This window comes from Dermacentor albipictus, chromosome 1, assembly GCF_038994185.2.
Source record: "Dermacentor albipictus isolate Rhodes 1998 colony chromosome 1, USDA_Dalb.pri_finalv2, whole genome shotgun sequence".
Classification (NCBI taxonomy): Eukaryota; Metazoa; Arthropoda; class Arachnida; order Ixodida; family Ixodidae; genus Dermacentor; species Dermacentor albipictus.
In genome coordinates this window covers 106932116-106945734 of record NC_091821.1, presented here as the reverse complement: position 1 = coordinate 106945734, position 13619 = coordinate 106932116, and the positions used below count along the sequence as shown (strand labels likewise).

General features: G+C 40.5%; 1 protein-coding gene across 4 annotated transcripts in view; it reads left to right on the top strand.

The window, feature by feature from the left end:
• Nucleotides 1-13619, top strand: part of garz (Sec7 domain-containing protein garz) — a 108398-nt gene that overhangs the window by 73509 nt on the left and 21270 nt on the right. For all 4 annotated transcript variants that reach the window (XM_070524414.1, XM_070524406.1, XM_070524410.1 and 1 more), the window contains exons 24-26: nt 5548-5806; nt 7048-7241; nt 10771-10996. In XM_070524414.1, the coding sequence (XP_070380515.1) occupies nt 5548-5806; nt 7048-7241; nt 10771-10996 (679 nt within the window). The remainder of the gene's footprint in view (nt 1-5547; nt 5807-7047; nt 7242-10770; nt 10997-13619) is intronic.

Here is a 13619-nt window from a genome sequence, read left to right as displayed (position 1 = left end):
GCAGATGTACTATCGAATACAATGAAATGCGAACAGCAGAGCGTGTGGCCGAAGCACAATTGAAAGTACATTGTGTGGTGTCGGCTAGCCATCATTGTACACATGCACGTGCATGTTGTTTCAATGCAGGATGCGGGGCTGCTTGTCCTGGTGCTATTACGTCACCTGTATTTTGTTTGAAGCTTGTATTCTCACCCCACAATTGCAGTGCCATTCTTATCTGCAATTACTGTTAAGGTGGCTTGCACTGTTGTTGCTCCTCCAGTGCAATACATTTTTGGTGCTATTCAAATTAAGATGAGACACTGGTAGCTTTGATGGTGGTAACAAAAGCAAAGTGACAGATGTTACGAAACTTGATGCATGCCAGCTATATCATTCTACAGATGCAGCAATGGATCTAGCCACAATAACAGTGTACTGCAAGGTGGGAATGGCACTGCCATGCAGAGATGAGAAAACAACTTTTGGACAAAACATGGGGGACGTTTATTGTAGTAGGGTGAGCAGCACTGCACTCTGCTCAAGAACCACATGCCCATGCATGTGCACAATGGCTGGCCGACAACATGCACTGTACCTTAAGTTATGCTTCGGCCACACGATCCGCTGTTCACATTTCATTTGTCCTCGATGGTACATCTGCTGAGGCACACTAATGCCACGGTTACCGCCATTGTCGGCAAGCAGCTGGTGACCTTGTTTGAATTGTTGTGTTAACGTATAAATGTCAAAATATAAATTGCAACACTCATGAGGTATCTTTCTTATTTAGATGGCTCATGGATAGAAAAATCCAATGTCCGACGTTAAGGCACCGAAATTGGTGGTCGAACCCTCAACCATTGGTGTTATATAGGACGAAGTGAATTAAGGTGCAGTTCATTAAGATAGAGTTAATTAAGTCACTCTAACCCACGACCTTTGGTGGGAGTTGAACCCACTTGCAGATATGGAGGAACCAGCCATATCTCCAAGTAGTATTTCAGTTGACATCGTGAAGGTTGAGAGTGGAACCCTCGACCTTTGGCAGGAGTCGAACACACAACCGTTGATATTAAATAGGGTGAAGTGAATTAAGGCACTGAAACTCATGACCCAGCATGGAGGTACGCACAAACTGGCCATATCTTCAAGTTGTATTCCAATTGATATGGTGAAGGTTGTGAGTCGAACCCACTATCTTTGGCGTTAATTAAGGCAAAGTTAAGATATCATTAATTAAGTCATTTGAACCCACACTTGGTGTTAATTATGACAAAGTTGATTAAGGCACAGGTAATTAATGTAGAGTTAATTATGGCACTCAAACCCTTGATCTTTGGTGGGAGAAAACAAGTAACAGAAAATGCATTTGAATGACAAGTAATTTAATTAATGCCCAGGCTTTTGCCTTCATCCTCTTTAGCATGTGCTAAAGTGACTGTCAACTTTTATATATAATCGTAGCACTCGTCAAAATGTGAAAACTGGACTCACAAAATCGTAGATCTGTATATTGATCATTATAAATTATTACAAATCCTGGGATGGCTACATAAAAAAGTGAGCTCCGTAAGCACTAGGTAAAGCACACAAGTGAGGCTGACAATGTCATATCAACATTACTTTTTATTTATGCAATTGATAAAGCTTTATTGAAAAAAATGATTGGCACCCGGTAAGGCACACGTATGAAAATATTCATTTCAAGTTCTAGCTGTATACAAACAGTGTCAATGCAAATCTTAAAAAAAAAAAAACTTCAGTGACAGATTTTTGAATATTCAACTTCACTAAAACAAAAGTAATGGGAAAAGGGTGTTAACACTCAGAAAATGACAAGCAGTCACTATGTCACAGTTATATTTAAAAAAATTAAAACTGATTAGTAGGAGGTAATAATATCACACACTAATGAATGATCAAAAGGGTATGGCCTGCGTGCCAGCAACTGCTTCTGGGACCACGAGATTCAAGATAGTATGCCAGTACTTTCTAGCTATCTTTAAAAATATATACTCAAAGAAAAATCTACATAAGCAGAATACCGAAATGGAATGTTCATCTTGATAGGCAACTTGCTCAGGCAGCTTCTCACCCCACGAAAGTGCCAAAAACATAATGCTGCCAGAGACTTGGAGATAAGCATTGCAAATGAGAAATATCTCTGACACTTGAAGAGGAGTACTAGAAACCAAGCATATAACCTGTGGATAACCACTATCCTGTTGAACTGTCTGTGAAAGGAAGGTAACCTTTATAAAAAAACAGAGTCAGCCATTCAACATTCATTTACGTAATCGCTATAGGAAATATTCTAACATTTTAGGGAGGCTTTTCAAGGACGCTAAACATACTTATTATGAGGACAAGATTAAGAGCACTGGCAATAATCAGAAACAGCAATGGTATGTAATCAATTCTTTTCTTGCCAGGACTACGTTAATACCCTTACACCCAAGATTCAGTCAGGAGAGGACACTTACGATAACCCCTGTGACATTGCAGATGCATTCAATGATTCATTTTCTATACAGGAAGTTGACTCTTTTAAACCTGTCAATTCCTTATGCCCTCGTTTGCCTCACACCTCCTTTCCTTATTCTGTCTCACCCAAAGAAATATACATTGTCATCCATAACATGAAAGACACGAGTGCAGGACAGGACGACTTTCACTCCATTCACATTAAATTAATAGCCCATTTAATCTGTGATACATTTCCACACATCATCAACCTAATATTTGAAACTCGCATTTTACTGGTCGCATTAAAAAAAACCGAGCTAATTCCTGTTTTTAAGAAAGGCGACAAATTACTCACCTCAAACTATCGTCCCATTGCCATACTTTCTTTCTTCAGCAAAGTTCATGAAAAAATGATGGTTACTCATTTGACTAATTATTTGAAAAAATGTCACATTCTTTCTCCAACTCAATTTGGTTTTTTGCCAGGCTTTTCTACTGAGCTAGCATTAATATCTTTAACAGACATAAAAACTGCAACAGATGCCGGTAGTTTTGTTGCTGCATTATTCATTGACCTTTCAAAGGCAATCGATTTCGTTGTTTATTGCATATTGTTTCAGAAGCTAGAATAGATTGGAATAACCGGCCCAGCTTTAACTTTATTTTGCAGTTAGTTACAAGATCGACAACAATCGGTATACATATCTGGTACTTACTCATTACCCAAAGTAACTAATTTGGTGGGCTGCAAGGCTCTGTTCTTGGTCCTCTCTTATTCTTAATCTCTATCAATGAGCTTCCATTATGCCTAAGCTCATCTAATTGTATACTCTATGCAGATGGCACTACAATATTAACTGCAGGTAAATGTATAGACTAACTCTTATCCAAAATTAACAGAGACGCTGCCAGTGTATTGAACTGGTGCCGGAGTAATGGACTAAGCATTGACACTGAGAAGTCTTATTTTATTATCTTTTCTTCGCACAATAGGTACATTTCTAGCACTCCATCTATTCTCATTAGTAATGATGTAATATTTGCTTCTGACAATACTACCTTCCTGGGGGTAAAATTAGATATGCATCTGAAATTTACAATGCATATAAACTCACTAATGAAGAAATTGGTATGCGGCAGTAGAATACTACTGGTCAGACTACAGGTCAGACTTTGATATTGGAACCCTCATATCACTTTATTACACATTTATTCACAGTCATATTATTTACTGTATCTCTACATGGGGTAACACTTACCCCTTGCATTTGTCCCTATTGCAGCACATTCAAAGTCAGGCTATACGTATCATGACATTTAACAATCCCACAGCTAATGTTTTGTTGTTGCTTTGTGATTACAACACACTACCACTGGATAACTTAAACAAGTACTCCCTCGGCATGTTATTTTACAAATTCATCAATAGAAAACTCCCAATAGCCTTTATTAAACCAGATCAGTTCCCCCATGGTGCTTTTACGAGATTTGCTTCACAGAATAACTTCTTGTTGCCTAAACCAAGAATTAATTATGGAAAATTCGCCGCAAATTTTGCCTCAACTTCACTATGGGATGCCTTACCCACTAAGCTTAAAGAATATTCTGCCATTAGTTCACATAAATTCGAGTTGCGTGCGTTCATGCAATATGAATAAATTTACTTTTTATATATTCTGTGTATCTTTGTTTTGCTTTTCTTTCCCCCTTTCTTTTCTTTCATACTTATGTTTCATTGTTTATTACGTATTTATGCTCTTACTTTGATTATTTATGCACCAATTTCCCGTTTGCTGTAATAACATATCTTATTTTCCTGTTGTAAGTATATTAACAGGAGGTCTCGCCCTTACAGTCCTTGACTATGAGACCTCCTTCTGTATATATTTCATGCCTAAATGTACTTATATTACATATGCAATAAATTTCAATTTCAAAATTTCAATTACAAACATGTCTGAAAATGAACTATCAAAATGTTGCCCTCAGGACATTTCTATAAGCGCTCCGCAAGGCGAACAAACATACCACAAATAGCAGTTAGAAGTGCAGCTTTAAATTTCAGTATGCAACTGTACAGTTCTGCCTAGTATATACATACCTGGGCCATGGTCATCTGAACAAAAGTCGAAAAGACTTTTGAAGACATTGAAGCACACTTCATGCTGCTCACGCATGGTGAATTACTTGCACTTGCGTCGAGGCACGTGCTGGTTCGATATCCGTGGTGATGTGAAGTCAAATATATTGTGAGTTCAAGCTTCTTTTTTCTTTATAATCTGTTCAAGTATATCAGCAAGTTAAAGATTATATATTTTTAACAGTGTACTAATAGCTATAACTGAAGAAAGAAAGCGTTTATGTATGCAAAAAAAAAATGACATAACCGAAACCGAAAGTTCTGGCTTTTGATGTGCGGTGTTAAGTAGTGGGTGCAGAGGTCGTGCTAAATTGCTACTCATAACCACATTACAAAAAATAAATGTGTCCATTACTGAAATTCTGGGCTTTAATACTGTAACTTGAATCTTTTCAAAATGAATAGATGGATATTTTGCAATTCAGGAACGCATTCTCCCTCTTGTAGGATCTTGAACATGCACATGATGGGGAAAAACAAAATAAATGTCCCTCTGCAGTGCTGTAACAGACAACAGCGTGATTTTTCCTCTTCCAGCATCTCATTGTTAGACATTAGAGACAATTTGTTGGTATTTCTGTGGCATGGTGCCTTAATCTAGTCACGACTCACAATGTATGATCAGTGCACGAAAGCTTTAGACTTGCAAGAGATGTCCAAATCACAAAGACATTCGACGTCGTTTGGATGACCCTTAACTGCCATGTACTAGTGGAACATATTATAGATGTGAACTAGATGTCATTAAATGTCTTGGATATTTGGTCTTTTGCGGTATGTCCTATGGATATTTGTGGTTTGCTGGATAATGTACGTTTCTTTACCCAGAACACAGGTTTGGGGGAAAACCAGAATAGGGACTGTAATGCTGAGAGCTGCAACTGCTGTTCTGAGCAGGAGCTGTAAATACCAGCGCTTGTCTTACTATAAGTGATGTTAAAATGGTGTGCCTGCAGGTTCTGGGCTCACTGAAGCTACTGCTACTACTTCGGCCAGCAACACTGCAGCAGGTGTGCAGCCAAGTGGCATGTGCCCTACAGGAGTTGCTGCGCACGAGTGCAACATGTGTGCAGGCACCCTCAGACTGGGCTACCCTGTTTGTGCTCATGGCCTGTGTGGGTGCAGGCCTCAAGCCCCAGACAGCACAGACCCTTCACCGGCCACCAGCCTTCCACAGATCCATGACTTCAGTGGCCGACAGCACTGCTGCCTCTGGTGGGCAGTGCATGCTGGCTTAATATATTTCACACTCCCATTCTATTATGAGTAGTCAATGCACCAAGTGTTGTTATGTTAACTTTGCAGCTATGTAGGTACATGGAAAACTGCTGTAATGTCTATGTTTTGAAGCAGTTGTAATTGTACTACTACTGTGAGCAAGTCTAAAAGAAGCTTGTATTATAATTTTACTTTGGATGCAAAGTGCTCATAATGAAGCACTTTGTATTTGAGGTGAAATTACAATGTATCTTGATTGGTAACACTTTCCAAATTTGTAAGACATATTGCATTCCTTGTTGCATGCTGGGTGTCTCCTGTGGGGCTAATGCTATAAATGATGAGGGACTCTGTAACTTTTGGATTGAGGGAGGGGGGCCAGTGGGGGTTAGCACTCCCATGAGGTCTATTGCAGAGGGGCACTGCCCTCCCAGCCCTGAAGGCAACCCCCTTATAAATAGTAAATTAAGCCTTGGTTTCTTCATGACAAAAAAAGAAAGCTTGTGAAAAAAAAAGTGAAATGAGCTCCGGCTTATTCCCCCACACTTGAAATACACTTCTGGAGCCCCTGTTAATCATAATGCTTTGGAGAACCTGTCATCAGAAAAATTTGTTGATGCCTGGCTGATGGAGTGTGACATATAAGCTAATTTATATTCTGCTAATTTTGTTGTGATGAAATAATTTGCCTCATTGCAAGCTGTTTCATGGTCATGTTGTTAAAGATACTGAAATGGTGATTAATATGAAAGAAGAAGCTCAACAAATTTATGCATGATAGGTCTTTTTAGAGGTCAATTACACAGTACCACCTGGCATTGAACACAACTCGATGATAGCTAACAGCAACACAATCAGTCATTTGCTCCCTTTGGATGATACATGCTATGAGTGAAAGGTTCAAATCAGAGTATAATTAGGTTGCATTGAGAGCATTGATTGCCTCTTCTGTGACTATCCTCAACTTGATGCAAAAAGACGATCACTCTTCATTGCATTAACACAATTGGATGACCAGCCTTTGTTTACAGACAAATATTGGAATCGTGACAGATTGATCATGACATTTATCATCCTTGGAGTAGGGTAGCCAACAGTAAAATTTGGTTCACTCTTCCACTTCCACGCCTTCCACTCTGCATGTTCTCTCTGTCTTTATATATCACCATCATGATGCTAGTGTATTATTGCCACTGAAATAAATGGGAAAAAGCGTTTTGCGTTTTGAATGTCTACAGTGGGTGCCCAATCAGACAGTGAGCTGTCACGGGCTGTTCACGGACGTCAAGAGGCTCCTCTTGATCGGGGTTACACATCAGACAGTGAGCTGTACCAGCACCAGTCAGCTAATGGAGACGCTGCCCGTGCACCTGTCTCCCTGGATGATTCACCCAGGGGTGCATTGGACTCAGCGGCCGGTGGTTGGATATTGGTGAGTATATATGCAGCTGTGCTTCAGCCTTTTGAATGTGGTTGCGTTCTTGTCTGAACTATGAACAATCACTCATGCAAAAATTGATTATTTGTGCCTCCTGTTGCATTGTTTAGTTAGATTGAAAAAGTGCTGTCCATAGTTTGTGTTTAGTCTGGCAGATATGATGCCATGTTGTGGACCCTGAGGCTGTTCACACTTATTTGAATACCAATACCTTGTGGTACTTATAATTTGACAGTAATAGCAGCATTATCTGAGTTTCAAATAATGGCCTTACAATTTTTGAGTCCACTCTTGAATCCTTTCAAATAGTCCAGGATAATCTCTGACTTTTTCTCTATGTGCTGGCAGTCATTAGATCAAGCATTATTAGGGCATTGGCTCGTGCTCGCCTATAATTCCTTACTGCTTCCAACTATTTTTTTTTTAATATTGTGACTGTGAATATTGTGATAAGGTTATGCAGAGGCTAATTCAATTTGCAAAACCTCAAGGCAATGCAAAGCTTTCTTCAATGGCAACACACAATGGGCCTTACCTTAGAAACCAAAAATACTGTGTATATTCAAAAGTTACACAGTGGCCGCAGTCATGCTTATATGCCAGCGCTTGAAATTTTTTGATGAAGTTGTCTGCGTAAAGAAGGCTGTGGCAAAAACCAAGTAAGATTTTAGTGTTGTAGTTTTTAAGAAGCCCTGCAATGCCAGTTAAAAAAAAGTGTAGAATATGTCTGGTACTGATCGTCTGGACTGCAGCGTTGATTTCCCTAGTAACACCACCACTTTGGGCACTTATTTCATGGAAGATAAATACTAACACAGTTTATCACCTCAGACCAGTGGGACGATGTTTTATGCATGCATATTGCTAAGAACGGTTTTGTATGGAGGCCTATATCAGGGTCATCTGCCTGCTGACTCTGCTTGTGGCAACTGCCAAATGGCAGAACCAGTACGTCATGGGCACATTTGTCTGCAGAGTGACAGGCCTTTGCAACAAGGCTGGATATGACTCCACATTCTCTACAACAGCTTTATGGAGCCTCAACCAGTAAAATGGTGCCCTAATAGGGCCACTCATTTCTTAAGTGCTTGAGGCACAAGTTAGCAATATGAGATAACCACTACTCATACGAAGGAGAGCCAACTATTCTTGTTGTTCTGGGAAGAGTAACCTCCTGTCAGCTGTTCTCCTGAATCCAAGAGTGACCAGAGAGAGAGGTGTCTCTTCCTTTGGCGAACCCCCTTTTCCTTCTTCACCTTGAAAGCTGGTTTTGCATTATTATGCCAGAGTAGGTGGAGCTCTTTGGCAACTATGGCCTCTTCGATTGGCCCTATTAGACTCCCTGGCCTAAGGACCAAGGAGAGGCCAATACTATGAAAGAAGTCATCATGGCAGTTGTCAGAGTGTACCTTGGCTCTTGTAATTACGTTAATGAAACCTTTGCTCCCCACACCTCGCAACTTCTTCTGCTCATCAGCAGTCCCTTCATGTCGCAAAGTGATAGACAACATCTTGGGCATGCAGGAGCTTTGAGAAATGCTGGATTCCAACTCTAAAACTGATCTCATTTGGTGCCTTAAGATGTTTGCTTGGACCAGTTGAGGGCACATGACATTAGTGTTTCGACAGTAATCCTCGTGTGGCATTCCCTGAAGCATGTAGCTGTACACAGGCCTATATTTAAGTGCTTGCAGAAGTAAATAATGGCTTTCCTGATTTTATGTGCTGCATACATGACACGTCTCCTATGCTCATGCTTTGTGGCGGATGGCTTGTTGTTTGCAAAGTGCCTACCAGAAAGCCATGTTGTAGGTGACTGAGAGACTGGGTGACTGTTCTCTGTTAGCAGTGGTTTTGAGCTGCTGTAGCTTTCTAGTAGGACATTTGCAAGCTCAAGGTAAAATTTGGGCTGGTCGGACTTGGATCCTAGTTTCTTGTGGAGAATATAACTATTGGACATGGCAATGTCTACAAGATGTCTGAACATTTTTATTGTGATACATCCTTAGACAGTGGTGGTTGATGCTATGTGTCATCACTGACTAATGTCTTGCAGAAAATAGGCATGCCCAAAAGAGGGTTTCGGGAAAAATATAACACTGGTGTTGGCTCTTGGACAATTTCTTTAAATAAAACACCCAAAAGTAACTTTACCTTTTCCTTGGTTTTTCGAATGCAGTCACACTCTCTGCTTTGCCTTTTCAACACTTCAGGTAGGCTTCTCTTGGCAGTTTCTTGCTAGGCAAACTTATTTCCCTCATTGGTTATTGGTTGCATGAGGCAAAGTGATAAAAAATTTCAATTGGACTTACATCACCAAGCATAATGTTAATGCCTGTGCTTCCAGTGAAAGGGAACCATGGTCTCTGCACCCCACATTATTGCCACAGTATCTGAAGGAATGCAGAGACCCATTTCTTATGGTTGAACTTGTGTTTTCCTCTTCTTAATCTGGCAAAACTTTAGTTTCTCACAGTAACATCACTATCTAAGGCATCATCACTCTGTTCAAGCGAGGCTTATTTACCATGTTCAAGAAGTTTTGCATGGCCCTTCAATGTAAGCTTGGTAAATTACCTCCATGTGATAAATTCATGCTTCGTCAAAACATACTTTTAACCTATTCTATGTGTTCGTTATATACAGTTGCAGTTGTTTGAATATAGGTTCTTTCCCTCTCCTCAACTCCAGCTTGCGCATGTTGACGGCCATTTGCCAGGCTTGCTCTCTGAGAACCGCTGCATTAGCAGGAGCACATCAGCGCTACTTTCCCATGCAAACTGGACTTCTCCTTCCCGGGAATGAGTCGCATATCTGAGCACATGCCACCGGGATATGTCTGACTTGCTTCCCCATGATCACTAGTTGGGCAGCCCTTTATCCCTGAGCTCTGAACTAATGAGCACTTGCATTGACAGATGCTCCACAGGCCTGCTATGAGTTGGACATAGGACTACTGGGGACCACAAAATCTCAAGCTTGGTGAACTACCTGGTCAGCCTGGCATGGTGGCTGTGTGTATTTGATTGTTCTTCTCTGCTGCTCTGTGTTGGAAAACCAAAGAAACTTGCTGTGGCATTCCTTGTGTACTGAAGGGTGGAAAAGTGTTGCACCTTTTCCTGGCTGTCACTCACTGGGCAAGCCCTGCACAAGCCTGCCTTCACACAATACAGGGTCACTAATCAAGAAAGCCTTTAATAAAGTAAGAATAACAGGTGTTTCACAGCAAAGGTAACCTTATAAAACTTTGTGAGTGAGTGGCATTGGTTGTGTTTTTCCAAACACAATGGAACGTTATAGGAAAAACATGTTTTAGTCTTCTCACTCTTTATGATATTAAATCATTTGAATGTTTTTGCTCACATTGTGAAGTCTATCTTGAACTAATCCGAAATATGTAGACTTGTAAAATTTATCAGCTTAGTAACAGCAGCGTCTGATCTGATTCCCATGTCTGTGGCTGTTTTGTTTAGACTTTGTGTCAGCATATTGGTCTCTCTGATGTGTTGCTGTCCTATGACAGGTCAGCGGTGGGGGTGCCGAAGAAGAGCGTAGTCACAGCGCTGCCCCCGTAAACCAGTTCTCCATCAGCTTGGCCTGTGAGCTGCTCCCCCATGACCCCTTTGCATTGGCCAAGTGCTGCGAGTGCTTGGCCTTTCTGGTCCGTGATTTGGCCCACATCACTCCAAACAACCTGCACGGCTGCATCCAGTGCATACGTGTCTTTGTCGAGGCCAGCCTTCATGGAGGTATGTCTCTTTTCTTGCTTGATGTACAGTCACACCTTGTCTCAAAACAGAATGGGTTGCAATGAACTAATAAATATAATGAAGTGCAGTGGAATCTCATGGATATGTTTTTACGGGAACCGGAAAATAGAATGTATTATGCAAAAATTGTATTAACCAAAGAGGTTAAAAAAAGGCGGAAAAATGCGTACTCTGCCAGCAACTCACTTTTATTGAGCAACATTGAAATAGCTGGTCAATTTGCACTGCACGTTCTTCTTTTCAACGTCTACAGGTAAATTCTTCTGAAAAGTAAAAAAAAAAGGTGCAGTTTGCTCACTCAACTGCATTCGCGATGAAGCTACGAGGTGCATACATGTGTTCAAGTGCGTCGCTTGCTGTTGAACACCAGTCGCCATGGGTTTCTCCAGCTTCTAATGCGTCATTGTCATCGCCACCATCATCCGCAACTGCCACCACATTGCAGGACTCCGCAATGATATCTTGCATCGTGCGCAATTCGCAGGTTGCCAGGTCATCATCTGCACACACAAAGTCTCGTGACGAAATGTCCAAGTTTAACTAGTCCCATTCCGGGATTTCAAGTGCAGTCTCGTCTTCTTGGTCGGCCAGTGGGTCGCGAGCACCGAAAAAGCCACATTTCTTCAAACAGCAGTGACTGCGCCTGGCAGCGATCTTTTCGCAACAAAACCGACACTGCCGCGGCCTTAGCGTGCAGATCGTGGCTTGTTGGAACGCGGTTTGAGCCAGTATACCGAAGAATAACCGTAGGATTTCTAGAAGTATTGGTCAAGATCCACTTTCGCGGTCGTATTATCCAATTTTGGGCAAAAATGTGATCATATTAAACACATGAAAATGCATTATTTCCAAAAGATGTTGGCTGGGAATAAAAAGAAAAACATATTAGGTCGAAAAACACATTATGCAGAATCGTATCAACAAGATTCCACAGTAATCATAATTTCCTTTAAAATTCCCTCAGAAACCCATGCATTTACAATATCGTTTTAATGGAGGAGAAATCTTTAAATTCCTGAATCAAGATTTACCAATAATTTTGCACTGATTAGACTGAAATGTGGCAGCATGTTACGCTGCCAATAACTCATCTGATGCGACACTTCAAAACTCCTGTGAGCTGTTCGCCTCCTGTCAATGTGCCAAACAAGCTGCACTGCCGAGTGGACAGTCGTTGCACACTATTCCCACTGCTCCCACAAACTTTACTGCTGTAGCCTCAACACTGCACAATACCACTGCCCCCAACTCCTGCACTTGGTTATCCTGATGCGCTGCACCTTAGTTGAGTGTTACTATCATGCTGCAATGAAATGCAAAAGTGGTGCACTTGGCATCTGTTACATGCTACACTGTCTGACCACTAACTGTGGTCTCCATAAACTGCTGCACATGTACAGTCAAATTAATGGGTTCACGATTTCACGTCCTGCTTTTACGATTGTTGTGATCCCTCAGCTTATCAGTATTTCATGAGTGCACTGGGTGTGTGCTGCAAGGAAGTGGCACTCAACATAAATGCATGTGCATTTAAACATACTCTCCCACAGTGTTATTCTTTTGTGTGCATGCCTTATTGCTGCAAAGGCAATGCTCATCGTTAAAAGCTGGGAGGGAAAATGCAATGATCTTGAGGGCCTTTTCAGATGTCTCTGACTAAGCATTAAAATGGCATTAAAAATGTTGATTCGATGAAACTTCCACTTTGTATACTTATATGTGACAAACATATTTATTTATTTATTTATTTATTTATTTATTTATTCTGCACAACAGCAACATCTGTTCATTCAATGCATTTGTTCTGCTATTGCCTTTGTTTCTGTAGTCGTGTCCCATTGAAGTGGGAAGTTTGAGGGAGTGGGATGTAGTGCCTAGTTCTCTGTAGTCCTTGTTAAGTTTCGTCACATAATATTATTGCTGAAAGTTCAAAGCAAATTCTGAGACTTATTTAAGCATTTGGTATTGGATGAAGAGTACTCAAAGTTGCAAAGTTCTATTCTAATGCAGCTTTTTACACATTAACTCTTGAATGCATCTTTGAAACAATTTAAATTAGACTTGATGTGTGAAGCAATAAGTTGTTATATTGTTTACTTCTAGCTGTGTAGAAATTTACCATGAGGTTGGTTTGCAGTAAACTCGGCAGGCATTATTTGGGTACATTTGTGCTCTTTTTGGTAATGTCTATATCTTCCCTCAATTTTGGCTCCTTAAGTGCATTAATTTTCATTTTCTTGTGAAAGATTAGGTAAGGCTCTGTTTATGCACAATATGCCCAACCAAACTTTGTTTTTCTAATGAAATGCATGGTTGCGATATTATGAGCAGAATTTGTTGCATATCATATATGATACACCATGCAGTTATGGGTATATTCTATGAACATACTGAAACATCTATGATTTTTCGAAAGCCTGCAAAAAAATATCACAGCCATTGAGTTAACTTGAAACATTGCTGTAGTAAATGGAGTGTCTTGATCTCAGCTCTGGCTAGTATGAGCTTCTTAAAAATTTGATGTCATCCTTGATTGACTGAATGATAGCTTCAGTATCTGAGCAGTATCTCTAAATGTGCTTTCTTTTATGTGGATCTTTGG